Source organism: Triticum aestivum, chromosome 1A (genome assembly GCF_018294505.1).
Source record: "Triticum aestivum cultivar Chinese Spring chromosome 1A, IWGSC CS RefSeq v2.1, whole genome shotgun sequence".
NCBI classification, from domain to species: Eukaryota; Viridiplantae; Streptophyta; class Magnoliopsida; order Poales; family Poaceae; genus Triticum; species Triticum aestivum.
In genome coordinates, this window is record NC_057794.1 from 597,385,481 (window position 1) to 597,403,725 (window position 18,245).

Below are 18,245 nucleotides of genomic sequence, written 5' to 3' on the forward strand. Positions count from 1 at the left end.
AAGCGGACCACGTCGGCACAGAGAGAACAAGACAAGCAACCAAACCGAACCTCTCTCTCTCGTCTTCTTCTCTCGTCGTCGTCGTCGTCGTCGGCCTCATTCCTTCCTCCTTGATTCGGTTCCACTCCCACCTCTCCTGGGTAGTCTACTACTTGTCCATTTCCATGGCGCGGTCAACCCCGCAGCACTGACCTGGACCGTTCGACCAATCGTGCGTGGCCATGCCAAAGATCATGCTGCTCCTGCTGCTGGTCTGCTGGACACAGGCGCAGCCGGCGGCGGAGGAGACTCCGCCTGGGGCGGGCGTGAAGGTGTCGTTCCGGCCGAGCGTGGCCATCGTGGTGGGCATCTTCACCATGATCTTCTCCCTCACCTTCCTCCTCCTCATGTACGCCAAGTTCTGCCACCCCGCCAACACGCCCCTCCTCCCCGCCACCACCACCGCCAGCCCCTCCCGCGCGCCCGCCCCCGACGCCTTGATCGAGTCGGAGGCCAGCGCCGGCGTGGGCAAGGCGGTCATCGAGTCGCTGCCCTTCTTCCGGTTCGCGGCGCTGCGCGGGGCGCGGCAGGGTCTGGAGTGCGCCGTGTGCCTGGCCCGCTTCGACGACGCCGACCTGCTCCGCCTGCTCCCCCGCTGCCGCCACGCCTTCCACCTCGACTGCGTCGATCGCTGGCTGCACTCCAGCGCCAGCTGCCCGCTCTGCCGCGCCCGCGTGCACCCCGACGACGCCGACCTCGGCCTCAAGTACGCCGCAGCCAGCGCGCGCTTTGTCTTCGGCGCAGGCGACGACGCAGCCGCCGTCGCTGCCGGCCCCGCGCCGTCGTCCGGCCGCGACCTCCTCGCCGGCATCTTCGTCGAGCGCGTGCCGTCGGCGCGCTTCGGTGGCGATGCTGCTGATGACTCTAACACTAAGCTGGACCGGCACCGGCACCGCATCGTGGTGTCGGACAGCGTGTTCAAGAGCCGGTGGAGCGACCTCAACTCGGCGGACCTCATCGCGCTGGACACCGAGATGCTGCGCTCCGTCTCCAGCGGGCGCTTCCCCTACCCGTATCCCGACGACGACATTATCTTGGTGGGAGAGGAGCAGGAGCACGACCGAGACGATCACGACGGCGCCCGCATGTCCATTGAGATTCAGAAGAAGCGGCTGCTGGAGGTGGAGAGCGGGAGCGGCAGCAAGGGGTTGGGACTGGGAGGGTGCGGCGGGTCGGAGGCGGCGGCGTCGAGGCTGGTGTCGTCGGGCGTGCGGTCCATGTCGGAGATGGTGCGGCTGCCTCGGGTGGCGGTAAGGGCGACGGAGGAGGAGGAGAGGGCGCGGCAGCGGTGGGTGCCCATCGCGCGGCGGACGGCGCGGTGGTTCGCCGCGAGGAGCAGGGAGGAGGACCGCCTCCGTGTGTAATGTAATGTGAAGAAATTAAAAGATTAAATCAATCAATCAATCAATCAATGAGTGAGTCAAAGATTAAATCAACCCAATCCAGTGCTCAAGCTAGGCAAGCAGATGACAAAAACGGTGATCTCATCTTGCACCTCAACCTCAAGCCATGTATTGACTGTATGTATGTATGTATGTATGTACAATACAATTGTGCATATATAGGCTAGCAAGAAGCACACATGCATGGAATTGCTAGTTACTACTCCAGTTATTATACTGAAATGCCACAAAACTTTAGTAGAGAGAGAGAGAGAGAGAGAGAGATTCAAGCTTGATCGCACGGCCAACGGCCAGGAGGAGGAAGGAGGATGGTCGTCTCCTTGTGTGTGTAAAGAAATGAAAATAAAGATGGTAGAAACTATGACCGGCTCTATCAATCAATCAATCAATCAAGAAAGAAAGATTGATCACAGTGCACATCAAGCGTAGCATCCAAAAGTCTTCTCCGGGTTGGGTTGGGTTGGGTTGGTTGTAAAATCCTATTTCTCCTGGCCAATGACAAGTCTTCCCATGCATTTTACCGTCAAAAATAAAGAAATTTGAGTTGAACATGATGATTCAATCTCTAATCAGTATTTACTAGTGTGTGCACCAAAATCATGTCATGTGAGAAACCAATTGAAAAAATGATGCAATAATTGGTAGCCAGGTCTAACTGCTGCTGCTACTACATGTTACTACATACATACATGAATGTATGTATGGGAAATATTATTTGGATGCAGCTCTCAGTCTCACCACTGAGCCATGACTATGAGAATTAGTATATTAGACCGGCCAACGTGTGAGTCTGGCTACCTGGCAGGCATGTGGTTGGCTGCTGCTGCTAGAGTTAGCATGTATGTATGTATGTATGCACAAACAGCAAGATTACAAATAGTTAATCAACTTATAGTTATTCAAACAAACAAAGAAAATAGGAGTAATCAAGTTGCTCAACCACCGCGGCAGTTGGAGCTTGATCAATGGCTGGCTGGAGCTGGAGCTGGACATGAATAATGCACCAGATATTATCCGTTTGTACTTGAACTGAATTGCATAATGGTGATGAGGTCAACCAAACCAAACCAAACCAAAGCAAACCAATGTGGATGTGGTTGTATGTATCTATGTATGTATGTACTATCTAGATACAAGCAAGCAAGCAATCAAGAAAGAAAGAAAGTCACTAGGTTCAAGGAAACAGAATAATAATAAATCTAAAAAGTCACTAGCTAACAACTGCTCTCTTCTACTCTCTCTTATATTTGTGTGTAAAACAAATAAATAGTCCCAAGCAGCTGTCAGTCTGTCAGTCAGTCGTTGACGTATGCCTATTTGTAATTAATTATTAATTAGTGCAATAAACAAAACAAAACAAACACAAGGGCATACATACCAAGTTTCAGTTTGTCATCTAATGCTACCTTCGTATAATAATGATATAATATTGCACAAGAAAGAAGAAGGACGAGTCAAACTCAAACAACTTGTCAATCAAAAGGATAACACTTGAGTCATCATCCCTTACCTGCTCCGATTACACCCCCCCCCCCCCCCCTACTTTTAACTATTCACACCCACCCAATTACTAACTGCTGATAAATAGTACGTATACTCAACTGAATTACTACTAACTTAATAATACTAATTGTTTGCATCTACTCCGATTGTGGATAATAACAAGGCTATGCAGTCAGCTAAGCCATTACCCGCTCCACGCCTCCTACTAAACCCAGCTAGGCTAGCTATATTTACATCCCAAAAGCAGCACACAGCAGCAGCTTCCAAGTGGTAATTGTGGATCATCAGGAGAGGAGACTCAATTCCCGCTCCCAGCCAAGCCCATGACGCTTCTCCAACTATCTCCCCCGCGCCAAGCTGCAACAGTCGCAGCGCATCATTCATCAGCTTCCACAATGGCAAGGACAAGTCAACTATCCGCTATAAAAACTATACATTACCATGGGCTGGTTTCTCAATCCAGGGACCGTTCATGATGTTCAAGATGCTGCACGCGTCGCTATATTCCAAATCAGGCAGCAACTTGGGTGTCAGCAGGAAGCACCTACACAGCAGCAGCCACATTCGATGAACCATACCGACCCATCAGGTTAATCAGTTAGTTACAAGGTCAAACTGTCTGTTGCGCCAAGACTTACTGTGGTGTGTTGAGTTGGCTCGCCGCCCTCACAAGCTGCTGGAACATCTTCCTCTCGTTTATGGGATCCATTCCTACATGCAAGTTTTTTGGGGGTGGACAAGTTAGCTACTGCACCATTCATTCATTCAATCCTGCATGTCTAATAATGTTTACTACTCCCTCGTTCCCAAATATTTGTCTTTCTAGCGATTTCAACAAATGACTACATACGAAGCAAAATGAGTGAATCTACACTCTAAAATATGTCTACATACATCCGTATGTTGTAACCATTTGAAATGTCTAGAAAGACAAATATTTGGGAATGGAGGGAGTAGCACTGCATGGTAAAAAAACAGAGGTATCGCCTTGCCTTGATTTATCTCATCAACCACCCGAAATGGGCAGTTTGTAAGATCTTGGAGCGATACGAGATACAGGATGGTAGAAACTGACCGCTCCTACAAGTGACATGAAAATAAATAGCAACTATAACAACACACAGCAGAGATAAAAAGGTGCAAACAAGATACACATCTGAGACAGACAGCGTTTATCCATACCCCTCCAGATTGGTGATGAGCACTTAGCACCTGCAGCTCACCGGTTTGCCTGTAGCAAAACAATACTCACATTTCATTTTACAAGAAAGAAAATAACACCACAGAATAATGTCCAACAAAAACATTGTAGGAGCCCTTCTTATGCTACATAGCAAACACAGATAGGCAAAAACGGAATGAGTATTTAACAGAAAATCCTATAAGACCAGGCAAATAAATAATATTCTTCTCTGAAACAACACTCGACAGATTGTTTATATCCTACTAGATGAACCGAATGTTGAAAATAACGGATTAACACGCAAGGACCAAGCGTTAACTTGGCTAAAGCTCCTGAGAAATAAGAAATGCTGTAAAAAAAAGGAGTATATGATACAATCATCTATTTCAACATTTTACTTCTTAATAAATAAAACTCAAGAGTGCTTATCACAGGATTATGCTTAAACACATCCTAGAATACAATCAACTCTTGGCAATAAAAAAAGCCTGATAATCATCTGGTATGACTATCTTTTGGGTTTCATCTCCATAAGAGTGGCTGAGTTTTTACGTTGGCTCGCCAAGCCTATCACAACCCTCCTCCTTTACCCGGGCTTGGGACCGGCTATGTTGAGACAACATAGGCGGACAGTTTGGTTTCATGCCTGGGAGGTCGACCATGGAAGCCATTTTCTTGGTACGACAACTTATGGAGAGATATAGGGAGCATAAGAAGGACTTGCATATGGTGTTCATTGACTTGGAGAAGGCCTATGATAAGATACCGCGGAATGTCATGTGGTGGGCCTTGGAGAAACACAAAGTCCCAGCAAAGTACATTACCCTCATCAAGGACATGTACAATAATGTTGTGACAAGTGTTCGAACAAGTGATGTCGACACCGATGACTTCTCGATTAAGATAGGACTGCATCAGGGGTCAGCTTTGAGCCCTTATCTTTTTGCATTGGTGATGGATGAGGTCACAAGGGGTATACAAGGAGATATCCCATGGTGTATGCTCTTTGCGGATGATGTGGTGCTAGTTGACGATAGTCGGACGGGGGTAAATAGGAAGTTAGAGTTATGGAGACAAACCTTGGAATCGAAAGGGTTTAGGCTTAGTAGAACTAAAACCGAGTACATGATGTGCGGTTTCAGTACTACTAGCTGTGAGGAGGAGGAGGTTAGCCTTGATGGCCAGGTGGTACCTCGGAAGGACACCTTTCGGTATTTGGGGTCAATGTTGCAGGAGGATGGGGGTATTGATGAAGATGTGAACCATCGAATCAAAGCCGGATGGATGAAGTGGCGCCAAGCTTCTGGCATTCTCTGTGACAAGAGAGTGCCACAAAAGCTAAAAGGCAAGTTCTACAGGACGGCGGTTCGACCCGCAATGTTGTATGGCGCGGAGTGTTGGCCGACTAAAAGGCGACATGTTCAACAGTTAGGTGTGGCGGAGATGCGTATGTTGAGATGGATGTGTGGCCACACGAGGAAGGATCGAGTCCGGAATGATGATATACGAGATAGAGTTGGGGTAGCACCAATTGAGGAGAAGCTTGTCCAACATCGTTTGAGATGGTTTGGGCATATTCAGCGCAGGCCTCCAGAAGCTCCAGTGCATAGCGAACGGCTAAAGCGTGCGGAGAATGTCAAGAGAGGGCGGGGTCGACCGATTTTGACATGGGAGGAGTCCGTTAAGAGAGACCTGAAGGATTGGAGTATCGACAAAGAGCTAGCTATGGACAGGGGTGCGTGGAAGCTTGCTATCCATGTGCCAGAGCCATGAGTTGGTTGCGAGATCTTATGGGTTTCACCTCTAGCCTACCCCAACTTGTTTGGGACTAAAGGCTTTGTTGTTGTTGTTGTTGTTGTTGTTGTTGAATCATCTGGTATGACTAATCGTGGGTCATGGCTACCCCATCCTACTCCAGGTTTAAGTAAACTAGACATAGGCACTACTACCTCCTTTCCGGTGTATAAGGCTTGTGCGTATCCCTAAATCTATAATTTGACCAACATAAGATGAGTTGTATAGACTAGAAATTATACCATTAGAAAGTATACGATCTGAAGTTTCTAATGATAAATTTTTAGTGATACATAATTTGTATTACGTTGGTCTATTTGTCAACCTAGAGATACGCGCAAGCCTTATAACCCAAAAAGGAGGTAGTAACTGGTGTGGTTGCCATCAGGCATCAAGAAACAGTACAATTTTGAGCAAAGTCCAGTGGTGGCAGTTATTCTTTGCCCAATTGCAAGAAATAATAAAACAGCATGGGAAAAGAAACTTACCTAAACTTCACCTTTATAAGAATACCGTATTGACTAAAATCGAGACCATGCTCATCTGCCAGGAAATTTAGGTACAGCACTTAGCATTACACACAAGTGCACAAATAATGACATAAAACAGATCGGGCATACATACCAAGTGAAACTTCTCCAGCAACAGCCATTTCTTGGAAGTTGCGACTAAAGGTGTCATTTATTTTTAAAACAAGACTTCGGAGAGTTGGAAGCCATTTACCCTACAAAATCAGCAAAGTCAAGTCAGGACTCAGGAGTGACAAGATCGCAAAAGGTTGAGAAGTGATGGCAATATAGGTCATCAGATGAAATGTTTCAACCTTTGTAGTTTCTATTTCAGAGCAGCACCTCTCATATTCTGCTTTATCATCTTCCAGTTTTGTTGATATTGATACAATCTACACAATTGAGATAAGCAATGTCTCAGTAGCTATAATCCATGTAGAACGGGGTCCAAAAAAAATCAATGTAGAAGTAGGCAAGAAGCAGACTGATGAGTAGCTCAAAGGAGCATATTATGATCGGGCACATGAAGAGATTTTCTTTGGCGTGAATCTATCAGCTCAAACTCTGAACGGTTCAAGGTTCCAATCTACCTTTATCTATGCTACTCCCTCCGTCCGGAAATACTTGTCATCAAAATGAACAAAAGGGGACGTATCTAGACGTATTTTACTTCTAGATACATCCCCTTTTATCCATTTTGATGACAAGTATTTTCGGACCCCACCAATGATTCCCTCAGTTACGCTTTAGAGCAAGTTTCAAGAAGCCCAAGTTGATGCGTCTATCGCAAGGCTACTGCTACGTTTGTGACAAGGGAACTCTGCTAAAGTTAACCAAAAACAATGAAAAAGAAATACTCCTGCCGGACAAAAGTACGAAGCAAGAATGCACTCATCAGTGAGTAGATTGTTGTACCTCACGTTGCCGGTTTTGATACTCCTGCAAAACGTTTTGATTGAGGAATAGCATAGAATTTGCTTCCGATTCAGTGTCTTGTATTGCAAGCTCCAGGTCTTCTATAGTAGTAGCCATCTGCAATTAGAAAGGCAATGGAACCGTAAAAAAAACGCGCGGGGGGGGGGGTGGACAAGGGCATATGTATGCAGCTAAGACAACAGGTTTTTATCTGGTCCAAGAAAACACCAGCACATAGGGTATTGCAGAGTCAAAGAATGGACAGAAACTTGCAGGTTGTATGGCTGGGCTAGACGCAAAAGCAGCATAACCAATCCAAACACATGAACAGTAATGCATCAGACACTATTATATGGCCATGATAAGATAATTCTTGACAAGCACATATAATGAGGATTTGTAGAGGGGGGGCATTCTAAGGAACTAAGATCGAATAAACTTCTTTCATTATAAGAAGAGTAACACTCTTGGTGATTGGGTTGGAAGCTGAGAGACTATTGGCCCATTACCCTATTGTGAAAATTGGGGTATCAAAGTAAGATTCAAAGAGAGTTCTGACCATTCTCTCTCTATCAGGAAGCACAAAAACCAAAAGAAAAGGTACATCAAATAATTGACAAAATACACACTCCAATGGTTGAAGTCTTGAAGGGTGATCGCACTTGGTGTTTCCATTGCACTTTCTAACCTTGTTGTGACACTTCTGATGCTTTTAGTATAGGTAGAGAGATTTCTACCTCTTGCATCAAAAAGTTTATACCTTCTAACTCACTAGGCACCACCATAGTTGTGATAGAAAATGAAACTACAATAAGCATAGATACTACAACCTTGTTCTGTTCTGTTCCCAAATGTCTCATTTTCATCATTTATACATTTGAGTTCTTATATGTTGAACTTCTACTGCAAAAAATTGAAATACTACAATAATTTTAGGCGGAGTTTATTAAAACTAGTTCAGGGCATACCTTCTCAAACTCTTTTGCAAGGTCGTCTGTGATCATAGATACTGACTCTGCATGCTGTTTTGCCTTAAGCATCACCTGCTTATGCTCTTGAGTGGTTTTTTTACCTGATGGTAAAATTTGAGAAACAGCCATTATGAAACACAGAAACTATCCGTCAATCAACGTCAGGAATATCAACTATTCAGTTTAGATCTATTTCAAAAAAAAAATGGCCAGGCAAATTTGCTTCAGCTGATCAATTGCAATAAGTGCCAAAATAAAATATTGACTGTTTGAAGGCCAAGAGGTATTCAACAAATGCATATGCACGTATAACTTCTCAGTGAAGCTCCAAATGGGGATTTCCCAGCATTATTTTGGTGATAATATACTGCTGGATTTCAAGGACTAGGTTGCAATTGCAACAGTTTGGTTTGGTGAACAAGTTATCTTTCGGGTAGAAACTGACTTTCCAAGATTATAGGTATGGTGAACTTCGATCCTGGGCCAAATACTACAAAGACAAAGGAAGTGTTTATGCTTTGAAAGATATGTCAAAAGGCCCGGCTACAAGGAAGGAATACCAACAAACTTGTAAATTAAAGCACAAATCTTCTTTAAGATATTCATATCTTTGACTAATTGACTGGATAGATAATGAAGTCTTCAGTGACAAGCTCCTGCGCAGGCTTGCTGCCAGCGAAGTTATCTGAGGCCTGGCCTTTTACGAACTTCATGGGTCTAACCGGCTAGCAGCAAACAATGTTGAAGGTCATTTTGTAAAACAACATTCCTATTGTAAATAATGACTTGCTGATCTCCCTTTTTGTGCATGTTTGCAGTAATATGATCATGCAGACATATAGTGATAACAGTAGTCGATCAGCAAGCAGTGCAACAACATATTGCATAGTAACACACAAAATCATGCTGAAAATTAAGTAAAAACTACTAAGTTATTCACTGATATTTTGTAACAAGGCAAAACAATGAGTATGCAGCATGGTGTTTATTACATAAAACGTGTGCCCGGTAACTGTAGACCCAAAGAAATCACAGCATAGCAAAATCTTAAAGGAAAAAGGGAAGAAAGAACAGCTTAATCGCTCTACCCACTAATATCTTCAAAGATATTTTCTGGCAGCTTAGTTGACTACACTAGCAATATTTTCAATATACTTGTTAAAAACAGATATGCAATTGATTTTAGCAACAACTCACGGTTTTCATATTCTTTGGCAGCGCCAGCAACATCCTTTTCATGTTTCTTCACATCCTTTTCCATCTCCCATATCTATGAGATGCAAACAACAGTCAAAGAGAAAAACACACACAAACGTTGGGTATCCAAAACTTTTAATATTTCCATTTGATGATACCAGGCCAAATAATTTCATGTCACGAGAATGTTTAGAGACATGGATCAACCTAAATATGAGCATCTACTGTTGTTGAATGAGCTCACCATTTTCCTATGCCATTATTTCTGGTTTGTGCACTGTTGATGGAAGTTGCACCAAACTACTAGAACGAACCATTATCTTACAGAAACATTCTACAATTGTGATGATTAATTGGGTGTAAACTGCAAACTTTCCAACAGTGCAATTTATTTATGTATGTGTACTGGCCTACTAGGTACAATGTAATATGATGTAAAAATACAAGTTTTAAGGCCATCCAATTTAAGTCAGTTTTACATATGTAATTGCTTTAATGAGCATACCTTTGTATCAAGCTCAATAGAAGCCATGTTCTTTTCTGTATAACTCCATTTGAGAGCAACAGCTTCAACAAGTAAATTCTAAGAGGATGAAAATCAAGTTGAAGTAAGAACATAGTCTTTGATGATGATCAAGATAAACGAAATATTGGTAGCTAGTTTACGAGGTACTAACCTTGAGTTTTAGCAATGCTCGAAATCGATCATCATTTAACTTAGCTAGCCGATCAGTAAGCTTTCTTGTGCTGGATTCCACATCCTCCTCTTTTGATATGTCCTCCAGAGTTCTTCTTCTCAAATCTAGATAGAAGAACAACATATTATACAAGCAACATGTAGAAGAACAGGGGAAAAAGTACCATACCAACACGCCTTTGTAGGTCTTCTCGCTTCTTCTTTTCAATCCTCACCCTGTCAGTAATCGCTTCCTGATAATAGGACAATCAAAAGATAGCCATTATCAGAGACAACTGGGATATACTTGAATATAATTTAGTGACATTAAAATATTTGAAACCTTTTTCTTGCGGAATTCTGCCTCTTCATCTTCTAATTTTCTCTGATCTTTCTGGAGCTCTTTTAAGGCTTCCTCCATGCCTTCAACATTTTTTGTGCGTTCATCCTTTTCAGATTGAAGTATTTCAATGTCACTAACATTCACGTCTGCAAGAAAAGCTGACAAGCATTAGGCATAGGTGAACCATATAAGCGAATAACTTATCAAGGCTGCGATCATAATACATACCGCACATGAAGAGGCGCGACGGGTAGATTGAATCTACATTTGCTGACAAATGGCCACCATATCTTGATCTGGTCCATCGATAATGGTTACGTGGAGTCCAAAGGTCATTAATACCTAACTTTACCACATCATCTGCGCTCTGATCTGCTTGATTTGTACCGATATACTGCATGGACATAAAAAAGAAGCAAATTCTTTAAAGTCATAACCAGTGCAACTTGGTGCAGATTCATGAACCGGATATAAGCAGTGTATACCGATTGATCCACTGAAGCCTGAGTAATCAAAACATTTTTTACAGCAGGAGGAGCATCAAACTCTTGATCGAGTCTTGATGTGATCCCAAGTTGCTTCATCTGCCAAAATGAAAATTAACAGACTGAAATTTTAACCCCTCGGTTTTATTTTTGCTGAGCACATTTTAACTGGGAACAACGATAAAGAAAGATCCAATATTGATGAAGTCAAAGACGATTACTTTACTATGATGTCCTCACATTAAGTGTGTACCTAAGATAAGAGATGACGATTTGTGTGGTGAAGTGAATTGTTCATGCATAAACAATTAGAGAAGACGATGAAACTAATGAGAGAGAGAAACTAGCTTTAACTCTTAATGCACACGTTGTAACACGAAAGATTTCAAAACAAAATAGCGCTCATAAAACAAACAGGAGAGAAACAATAAGTAACAAACATCGATGCCCTAAAATGCTAATTTTGATTGGCATATAGGTGCTGACCTCTGGGGTAATGTTCAATGGCTCACACATGATGCTATTGCCCCCTGTGTAGTTCAGAATAGGAGTACCATATTGCTTCAGTTGTCTAACCAAGAGGTCACGGTCGGAAGCATTCTGTGTAATGAATGACTGGCACACACAACGAAATGGCAATTATTTGTTGCAGATATAATGTTTTCACATTGAAATCAATAAGATAATTGACAAGATTTGCAAAAGAAATACAGACAGTAAGCAAAGGAATAATATCTAAAAAAAGTTTGCAGGCATGCCGTCTTATTGGACACTAATCATCTTCAGTGACTGGACAATCAGTCTACTCTGCACATTAATCATTCATAGGACAAGTGCACAATGGCAAAAAACCTACATCCACTAGTAGACCTGCCACGGTTCGATCAAAGACCCCTTGCTTTATACCCTAGTTCATAATATATGCCTCGAATACTACCTCCAGTTCATAATATATGCCGAGCATGACTACCTAGGATGCACAAAATGCAAGTAGCATTCGATAGGATAGGAGTATAGGACTATCTCTATAAGTTTGACAGACCGTACTTGCTTAGGATTGACTGTCTGATGTTAACACAGCATAATTGATTATCTGCAAAGTCTGATATGTTGGAATCGCTCTTCTGTAAATGAGCAGGTTTCTCGGACATGTATGACAGCGAGAAAGAGGTGCCAGAGCGAGGCATGGGTGTTGCATAAACATGTACAGGTATTCCCGCCCGACCCCAGCTCTAGCACTGGTACCAGCAGTACGTCATGCCCAGTTATGTCTCAACTTTAGCACTAGCAAACGGCCTTCTGGCCAGCCGGACGACAAGTTTAATGTTGTTCTCCAAGGCAGATTCTTTGGTTGCTTGGATTTTTCGATATATAGTTCCAAGGTCATACGCATAGCAATTTCATCTCCTAATAATGCCACAAGTTACCTGACATTGCCAAATAATTTGATTCTACTGAAATTGCCTAAGAGCAGGATCAGTGATGAGAGTAGTTCATTTTCCTAAATAATTTTTTAGCATTGCAATGCACTGCATGATGCGCTCTGAGTCCTGTAAAGTATTACTTCAATGTGTGCCTCCTAGGTATGCTAGCCGACCATATCATGAATTGAGGGAGAATATTCAGTGGAAATGCTAAAGTAAAGGAAAACAATAAGTAGTATGCACACCAGGATTTAGCAACTAAACATGAAAAATTATCATAGTAACAGTACCCTCCATATATAGTTTGGAACATGGCTTTCCAAGTAACCAGCGTGAGTTTTACTCTGAACATTGACCTGAAATCAGTCAAAGAGAGTATCATGATAAGAATCTTGGATGCAGAGAAAGCAGCAGTTGGTAGGCATACAACCAACTAAACAAACCTCAAGGAGAACAGGCCCATAAACTTCTCCCCTGAACATATTTTTGTTGTTCTGCACCCAAGAGTATGCTTCATTGATTCTTTCAGCACCAGCTCTTTGCAATGCTTGGAGTAGCTTATTGTTCTTACTTTCCATTTGCATCAACCTGTAGTAAAGGTGCATTAGGTATCCATGTCACGGATAGTGTAGATGGTAGTTGATAAGCTGGATACCTATCAGAACACTTCCTCAGATTTTCTCTCTCTTGTGTTAACTGCTGCTCCTTCTCTTTCCGTATGAATTTCAGCTTGTTTATGCCAGAAATTTTATGTCCAATATCATTTGTTAGTTGTGTCTGCAAAAAATAAATAACTTAGCCACAGGTGTAGATACCATTGCTCATGAACACTGTTATTGTGAGCACATAGACTGGATAGGATACCAGTTGGTTATAGGTGCCAACTGAGCTGTACAGATGGAATCATGGAAAGCAAAAGATCGTGGAAACTAAAGTAACAAAACTAACCATTTCATCTCTAGGTGGTTCGTATGGTTGTAGATCTTGAAGTTCCCTTTCAGCAGCAGCAAGACCTTCCTTAGCCTTTGAGATCTTTTGTTGCAGATTCTTTTCATGCCTTTTCAGATCTTCTATGTCATCAAGCGTGGTTTTCAATCGTGCACTCTGATACAACGAAATGTGTCAAGGATTGACAACAGACCAAACTGCACTCAGGAGCTGATTTGAGCGGGGGGAAAAAGGGGGGTACGCACCAGCTGAATCTCGTCATCTGTAACTTCCCGACGCTTGTTTGTGTTTTGATTTATTTGGTTGGCTATCTTCTTCATACTTGAAGTAATTGTCGTTTTCTCTTTCTTGAGCCCTCTATATAAACAGGGTAAAGAAAGAAGATGTGTATTCCATTAGAAATCAGAACCTCAATCTTAGGTATCTCAAGAAGACACACAAGGTTGCTTCGTGAAATAGAAACATTATTGAACCAGAAATGCAATCTCAAAATTAAGCATTATGCTATATATCACCCATGTAACCAGAAATTGAGTTCCAGTTAAGTTTTTTTTCTGTACGAAGGAATACTAGTTCAGAAGTGTTAAAAGGATACTAGTTCAAAAGTGACAGATCAGCAAAACAGTGTGCATTCGAATTAAAAAGGTGTTGAAAAGGGATATCAGATACAGCACACAAGGGAAAACACCGAACCAAATACTACTAGGGACTTCCAGAAACATGTATAAAGTGACTTGGCAAGTGAAGAAATTTAGTACTCCCTCCGTTCCTAAATATTTGTTTTTTTTAGAGATTTCAAATGGACTTCCACGTACGGATGTACATAGACATATTTTAGGGTGTAGATTCACTTATTTTGCTCCGTATGTAGTCACTTGTTGAAATCTCTAGAAAGACAAATATTTAGGAATGGAGGGAGTACATGAGTTGTATCCTATTGGCTGTGGTACATACTCGATGGGGGCTTTTGCATCTTGCCAGATTTTGGTTACATCATCCATTTTCTTCTTGAAACTTTTCTCCTCCTCCTGCGCCTCAAGGAATTGCGCCTTCTTGGCGTCGTATTTGAGCCACGGCAATTTCTTCTTCATTAGCTCAGCCTACGGCAGAATCAACCAGCAAAGAGTATTATGAGAATGTCATGGGAATTTAAATGACTATATCAATGGCATTCATCAGAGAGAAACAATACAACGGACCTTCTTGAGGAGCTTATCTCTTTGGCGGACACGTTGGACATCTTTTTCTTGTTCGGCGTTGAGGGCCTTGAGGTTGTTCAAGGTCTGCTCCTTTTGCTTTACGGCCTGAAATTATTCGACACAAGCTCGGCGGTCAATCAATTGGCTGGTACGTAAGAGACCGTGTGTATGAATGAAGCCAGAGAAGCTAGCTTCAGATGTTGCGGAAAACATGGAAGATTGATGTTTACCACTTGAAGAATCCTGAGCTCCTTGCTCCATTCTATAAGCTGGCGATGCTGAACAGGTAAATTGGGATCGCCCACGGCCTTCTCGGTCTCTTCTAGCAGCTGGATGGGGGTGAGCTTTGCGAACTCGCACACCCGATCTTGGGGCAAAAACTAAATCGAGAGAGACAGCACAAACCGTCATCAGGTATAGCTATGCAGTCGCCTAGTCCATCCATGAAGAGAAGAGGATGACACACAGACCTGAGTGAGGTTGTTGATTTGGATGTTGAACTTTTTGATGACGTCGATAATGTCCTTCTTGGGGACGGTGGCGCCTGCAGGAAGGGAAACGGAGGAATGAATTCTCTGTATATGGTGTTGAGCAAACAGCAAGAATAGTACTCCTACATATATATATATATATATATATATATATATATATATATATATATATATATATATATATATATATATATATATATATATATATATATATGGTTATTATGGTGTTGAGCAAGCAGCAAGAAAAGGGGATCTCTACTGGGAAGGGGGTACCGTCGAGGAGCCACTCGGACTTGTTGTTGGTGTCGATCTTGCGGGTGATGCCGATGTCGCGGCCCTGGTCCTGGGAGCGGAGGGAGAGGCGGACGTGGCCGGACTCCTCGCCGCGCTTGACGAAGGCCCTGACGCTGGCGGCCCGGCCGAGGATGGCGGGGTCGGCGGCGAGGGCGAGGGCGATGGCGCAGACGAGGGAGCTCTTGCCGGAGCCGTTGGGGCCGACGACGAGGTTGAGGCGCGGGCCGGGGCGGCAGACGAGGCGGTCGTAGGTCATGAAGTTGCAGAGCTCGATCTCCACGATGTTGCCCGGCACGTAGTCGTCGTCGCCGCGCTGGTGAGGCGCGCCGGCGGAGGAGGTGGAGGCGGCGGGGGGATCCAGCTTGGGGCGCTTGGCGGCCCGGGCGGGCGCCATCGCCGTCGCCGGCGGGAGGGGAATGGCTGGCTAGGGCTTTTTTTCTTTTGAGGGTCTGGGGTTTGGGGTTGCTGGCCGGGGTGGGTTGGGGAATTTGGGTTACAACAAGCAAGCAAGGGCTTTGGGCTTTGGGCTTGGGCTGCTTACTCCCTTCCCTTCGTTCCTCGCCCACCTTTTCTTTTTTGGCCCACGAATATAAAAAGCAACTCCAACAATAGAGTAATTATCTAAAATTACTTCAAATAAGCTTTGATTCGAGTTAAAATCAAATACTACTTGCTTCCCCACAACTACTCCAATGAATAAGAGAGGTGGCTTATGGGATAAGCTAGGAAGAAAATAGCTTATTTTTCAAGCCGCCAAAAGAACTAGTCGTAAATCTTACTATGCTTAGGCTTATAAAAAAGATGTCTCTTTGGGACTTCTATCCAAAGGGCTAGGGTTGCAGCTCCATTAGCCCTAGGCCTATATCCACCCCTGCTTAGGACCATCCGCTTAATGATCTATCTAAGATTAAGAAATAAGACAAGGACTAGGATGTGAGACCTCCTAGTCGGCGCTTCAATGCCGAGCAGCCAATCCATCGCTCATGCTCACCCCCCCCCCCCCCTTGCATGGGCTGGCCCAACAATGTGAGTAGCTTGGACGCTCTGCCACTTCTTTTGCTTGATTGACCGGTCGACTAGTTGAGTATCCAACGTTGGCCGTTGGCCGTTTGAAAATATAGGAATATGAAAAAAAATCATAAACTTGAAAAAAGATCTTAAATGTGAAAAGGTTCGTGGATTTGAAGAAACTTCATGAATTTTAAAAAAAGTCCATGAAGTTTGAGAAATCCTGAATTCGAAAAGGTTCGTAAATATGAAAAAGTTCATTAATTTGAAAAAAGACAAAAAGGGAAATAGTTTGCAATTTTGAAAAAAATATGCGAAATTGAAGAGGTTTGAGAATTTTAAAATTTTCCAAATTTAAAATGAAAATTTTGTTAAATTAAGTTTTTTGCATCTTTGAATTAAAAAGAAAATGAAAAATGGAAAACAAAATAAACAAATGAAATAAAACTGGTCGGAAGCTTCTAGAAGCTTATCAAAACTGGTCGATTTAGGGATGTGACACCGCGTACGGTGATGCCTGTAGCAGGGGCTTAAGGCGCCGAATAGGAATTGGCCTGAGATGCCTTGGGTGCGGTGTGCAGGAGAGACAAAAAAAAATTCCATGTGACAAGTTTATTTGTGGAAGTTAGTTTACATACTTGTGTTTCAGTTTCCTAAAATATTCTATATTAGATATATATAATATAGAACTCAGATAAGAGCATTATTACTGCTTAAACATTTTCTTTCGTGATTACAATGAGGGGAAAATGAGGTGCTCACATGTGCATCCAGCTTTTTAGCGGTTTATAGATTTATTTATAAAAACCCCAGATTGTCCACAATAGTTAAAACTAACTAATTCTTGATGGAACACATAATTGTCGCAGAAAGGAACGGAATGCAGTACATACAAAATTTGGTCAAAAAATCCCCGCCAAAATTGGTCCAAATCATGCATGCATATATACCATAAAAAACAGCAAACAATAGTGTGCGTTCAAATTTAATGAGAATTATATGTGCAAGCAAAATCATGTGTGCATGCTGAGAAGGAACATTTAGGTTATGGGTTTCGCCGCATGTCGAATAATCAATCCGCTACTTTTTGGTTCATGATCGAGGGGACTTAAGGGTTTTGTTAGGTCATCGCACGCTAGAGAAGGCTCACGAATTAGTCAGTCTATTTTTTTCATTCGTTCGAGGGGATTTTAAGGTATGAAGTTTCATAATATGGAAGTGAGGTGGGCCTTCTCTTTTCCATGTACAAGCCATCAATATAGTACAAACGGAATTAATTCTACTCCGCTATTTTTCCATTCGTTGATCGACGGGATTTAAGATGTGAAGTTCCACAATACGGGAGTCTTCTCTTTGCCATGCATCTAGCTCATAGTCCTTTTGTAACTAGTTCACGTAGCAATCTATCCATCTAGCTCATGTACTAGACTTATTTTCTTTTAAAAAATAAGGTCCTTTTCCAGCTAGCTCATATACCATCTATCCTTCGTCTAGCTTAATTCGTCCATCCTTAATCTAGCCTACTACATGTAGTTTCGCACACATATATAAATTGGTATTACTGTATGTAAAGGAGCAATGTGAGACTCTTTAAAATATTTTTGCCTTATTTCCCAGATAGTTAGTCCGGCTAAGTTGCGTGGACTGTGAAAGGCCCAGGCACCGAAACGACATGTGTTTGTAAGGCACGAGTAAAAATCCAAAAAAAAGACAAGTTAAAGGATCGAACTCACAACCTCAAAGACCTGACAAAGTGCTGCCAGCCAGCAAACAAACACATCCTGCTAACCAATGACCAACACAAATATTTAAGAATATACTATAGCCTCAGATTTAATTTTTTTGTTTTTTATATTCAAATAA

At 42.7% G+C, this 18,245-nt stretch overlaps 2 protein-coding genes across 2 annotated transcripts; one reads left to right on the forward strand and one right to left on the reverse strand.

The window, feature by feature from the left end:
* Window positions 1–30: 30 nt before the first annotated feature.
* LOC123071166 (putative RING-H2 finger protein ATL12) lies at window positions 31–1,601 on the forward strand. Its single transcript, XM_044494671.1, has one exon. The coding sequence runs from the start codon at window positions 222–224 to the stop codon at window positions 1,401–1,403; it is 1,182 nt and encodes a 393-aa protein (XP_044350606.1). The 5' UTR covers window positions 31–221; the 3' UTR covers window positions 1,404–1,601.
* A 1,416-nt stretch (window positions 1,602–3,017) lies between these two features.
* Window positions 3,018–15,844, reverse strand: LOC123071157 (structural maintenance of chromosomes protein 5). Its single transcript, XM_044494664.1, has 28 exons — window positions 15,354–15,844; window positions 15,060–15,133; window positions 14,820–14,969; window positions 14,590–14,694; window positions 14,345–14,490; window positions 13,636–13,747; window positions 13,391–13,546; window positions 13,098–13,219; window positions 12,886–13,030; window positions 12,733–12,798; window positions 11,505–11,633; window positions 11,019–11,117; window positions 10,762–10,927; window positions 10,534–10,679; window positions 10,381–10,444; window positions 10,192–10,316; window positions 10,020–10,097; window positions 9,515–9,587; window positions 8,315–8,418; window positions 7,347–7,463; window positions 6,746–6,823; window positions 6,547–6,646; window positions 6,411–6,465; window positions 4,128–4,176; window positions 3,938–4,025; window positions 3,584–3,656; window positions 3,386–3,489; window positions 3,018–3,302 (listed from the first exon to the last, which is right to left on the reverse strand). Exons 1-28 carry the CDS (start codon window positions 15,766–15,768, stop codon window positions 3,244–3,246), a joined length of 3,198 nt encoding a protein of 1,065 aa, XP_044350599.1. The 5' UTR covers window positions 15,769–15,844; the 3' UTR covers window positions 3,018–3,243.
* Window positions 15,845–18,245: the final 2,401 nt, after the last annotated feature.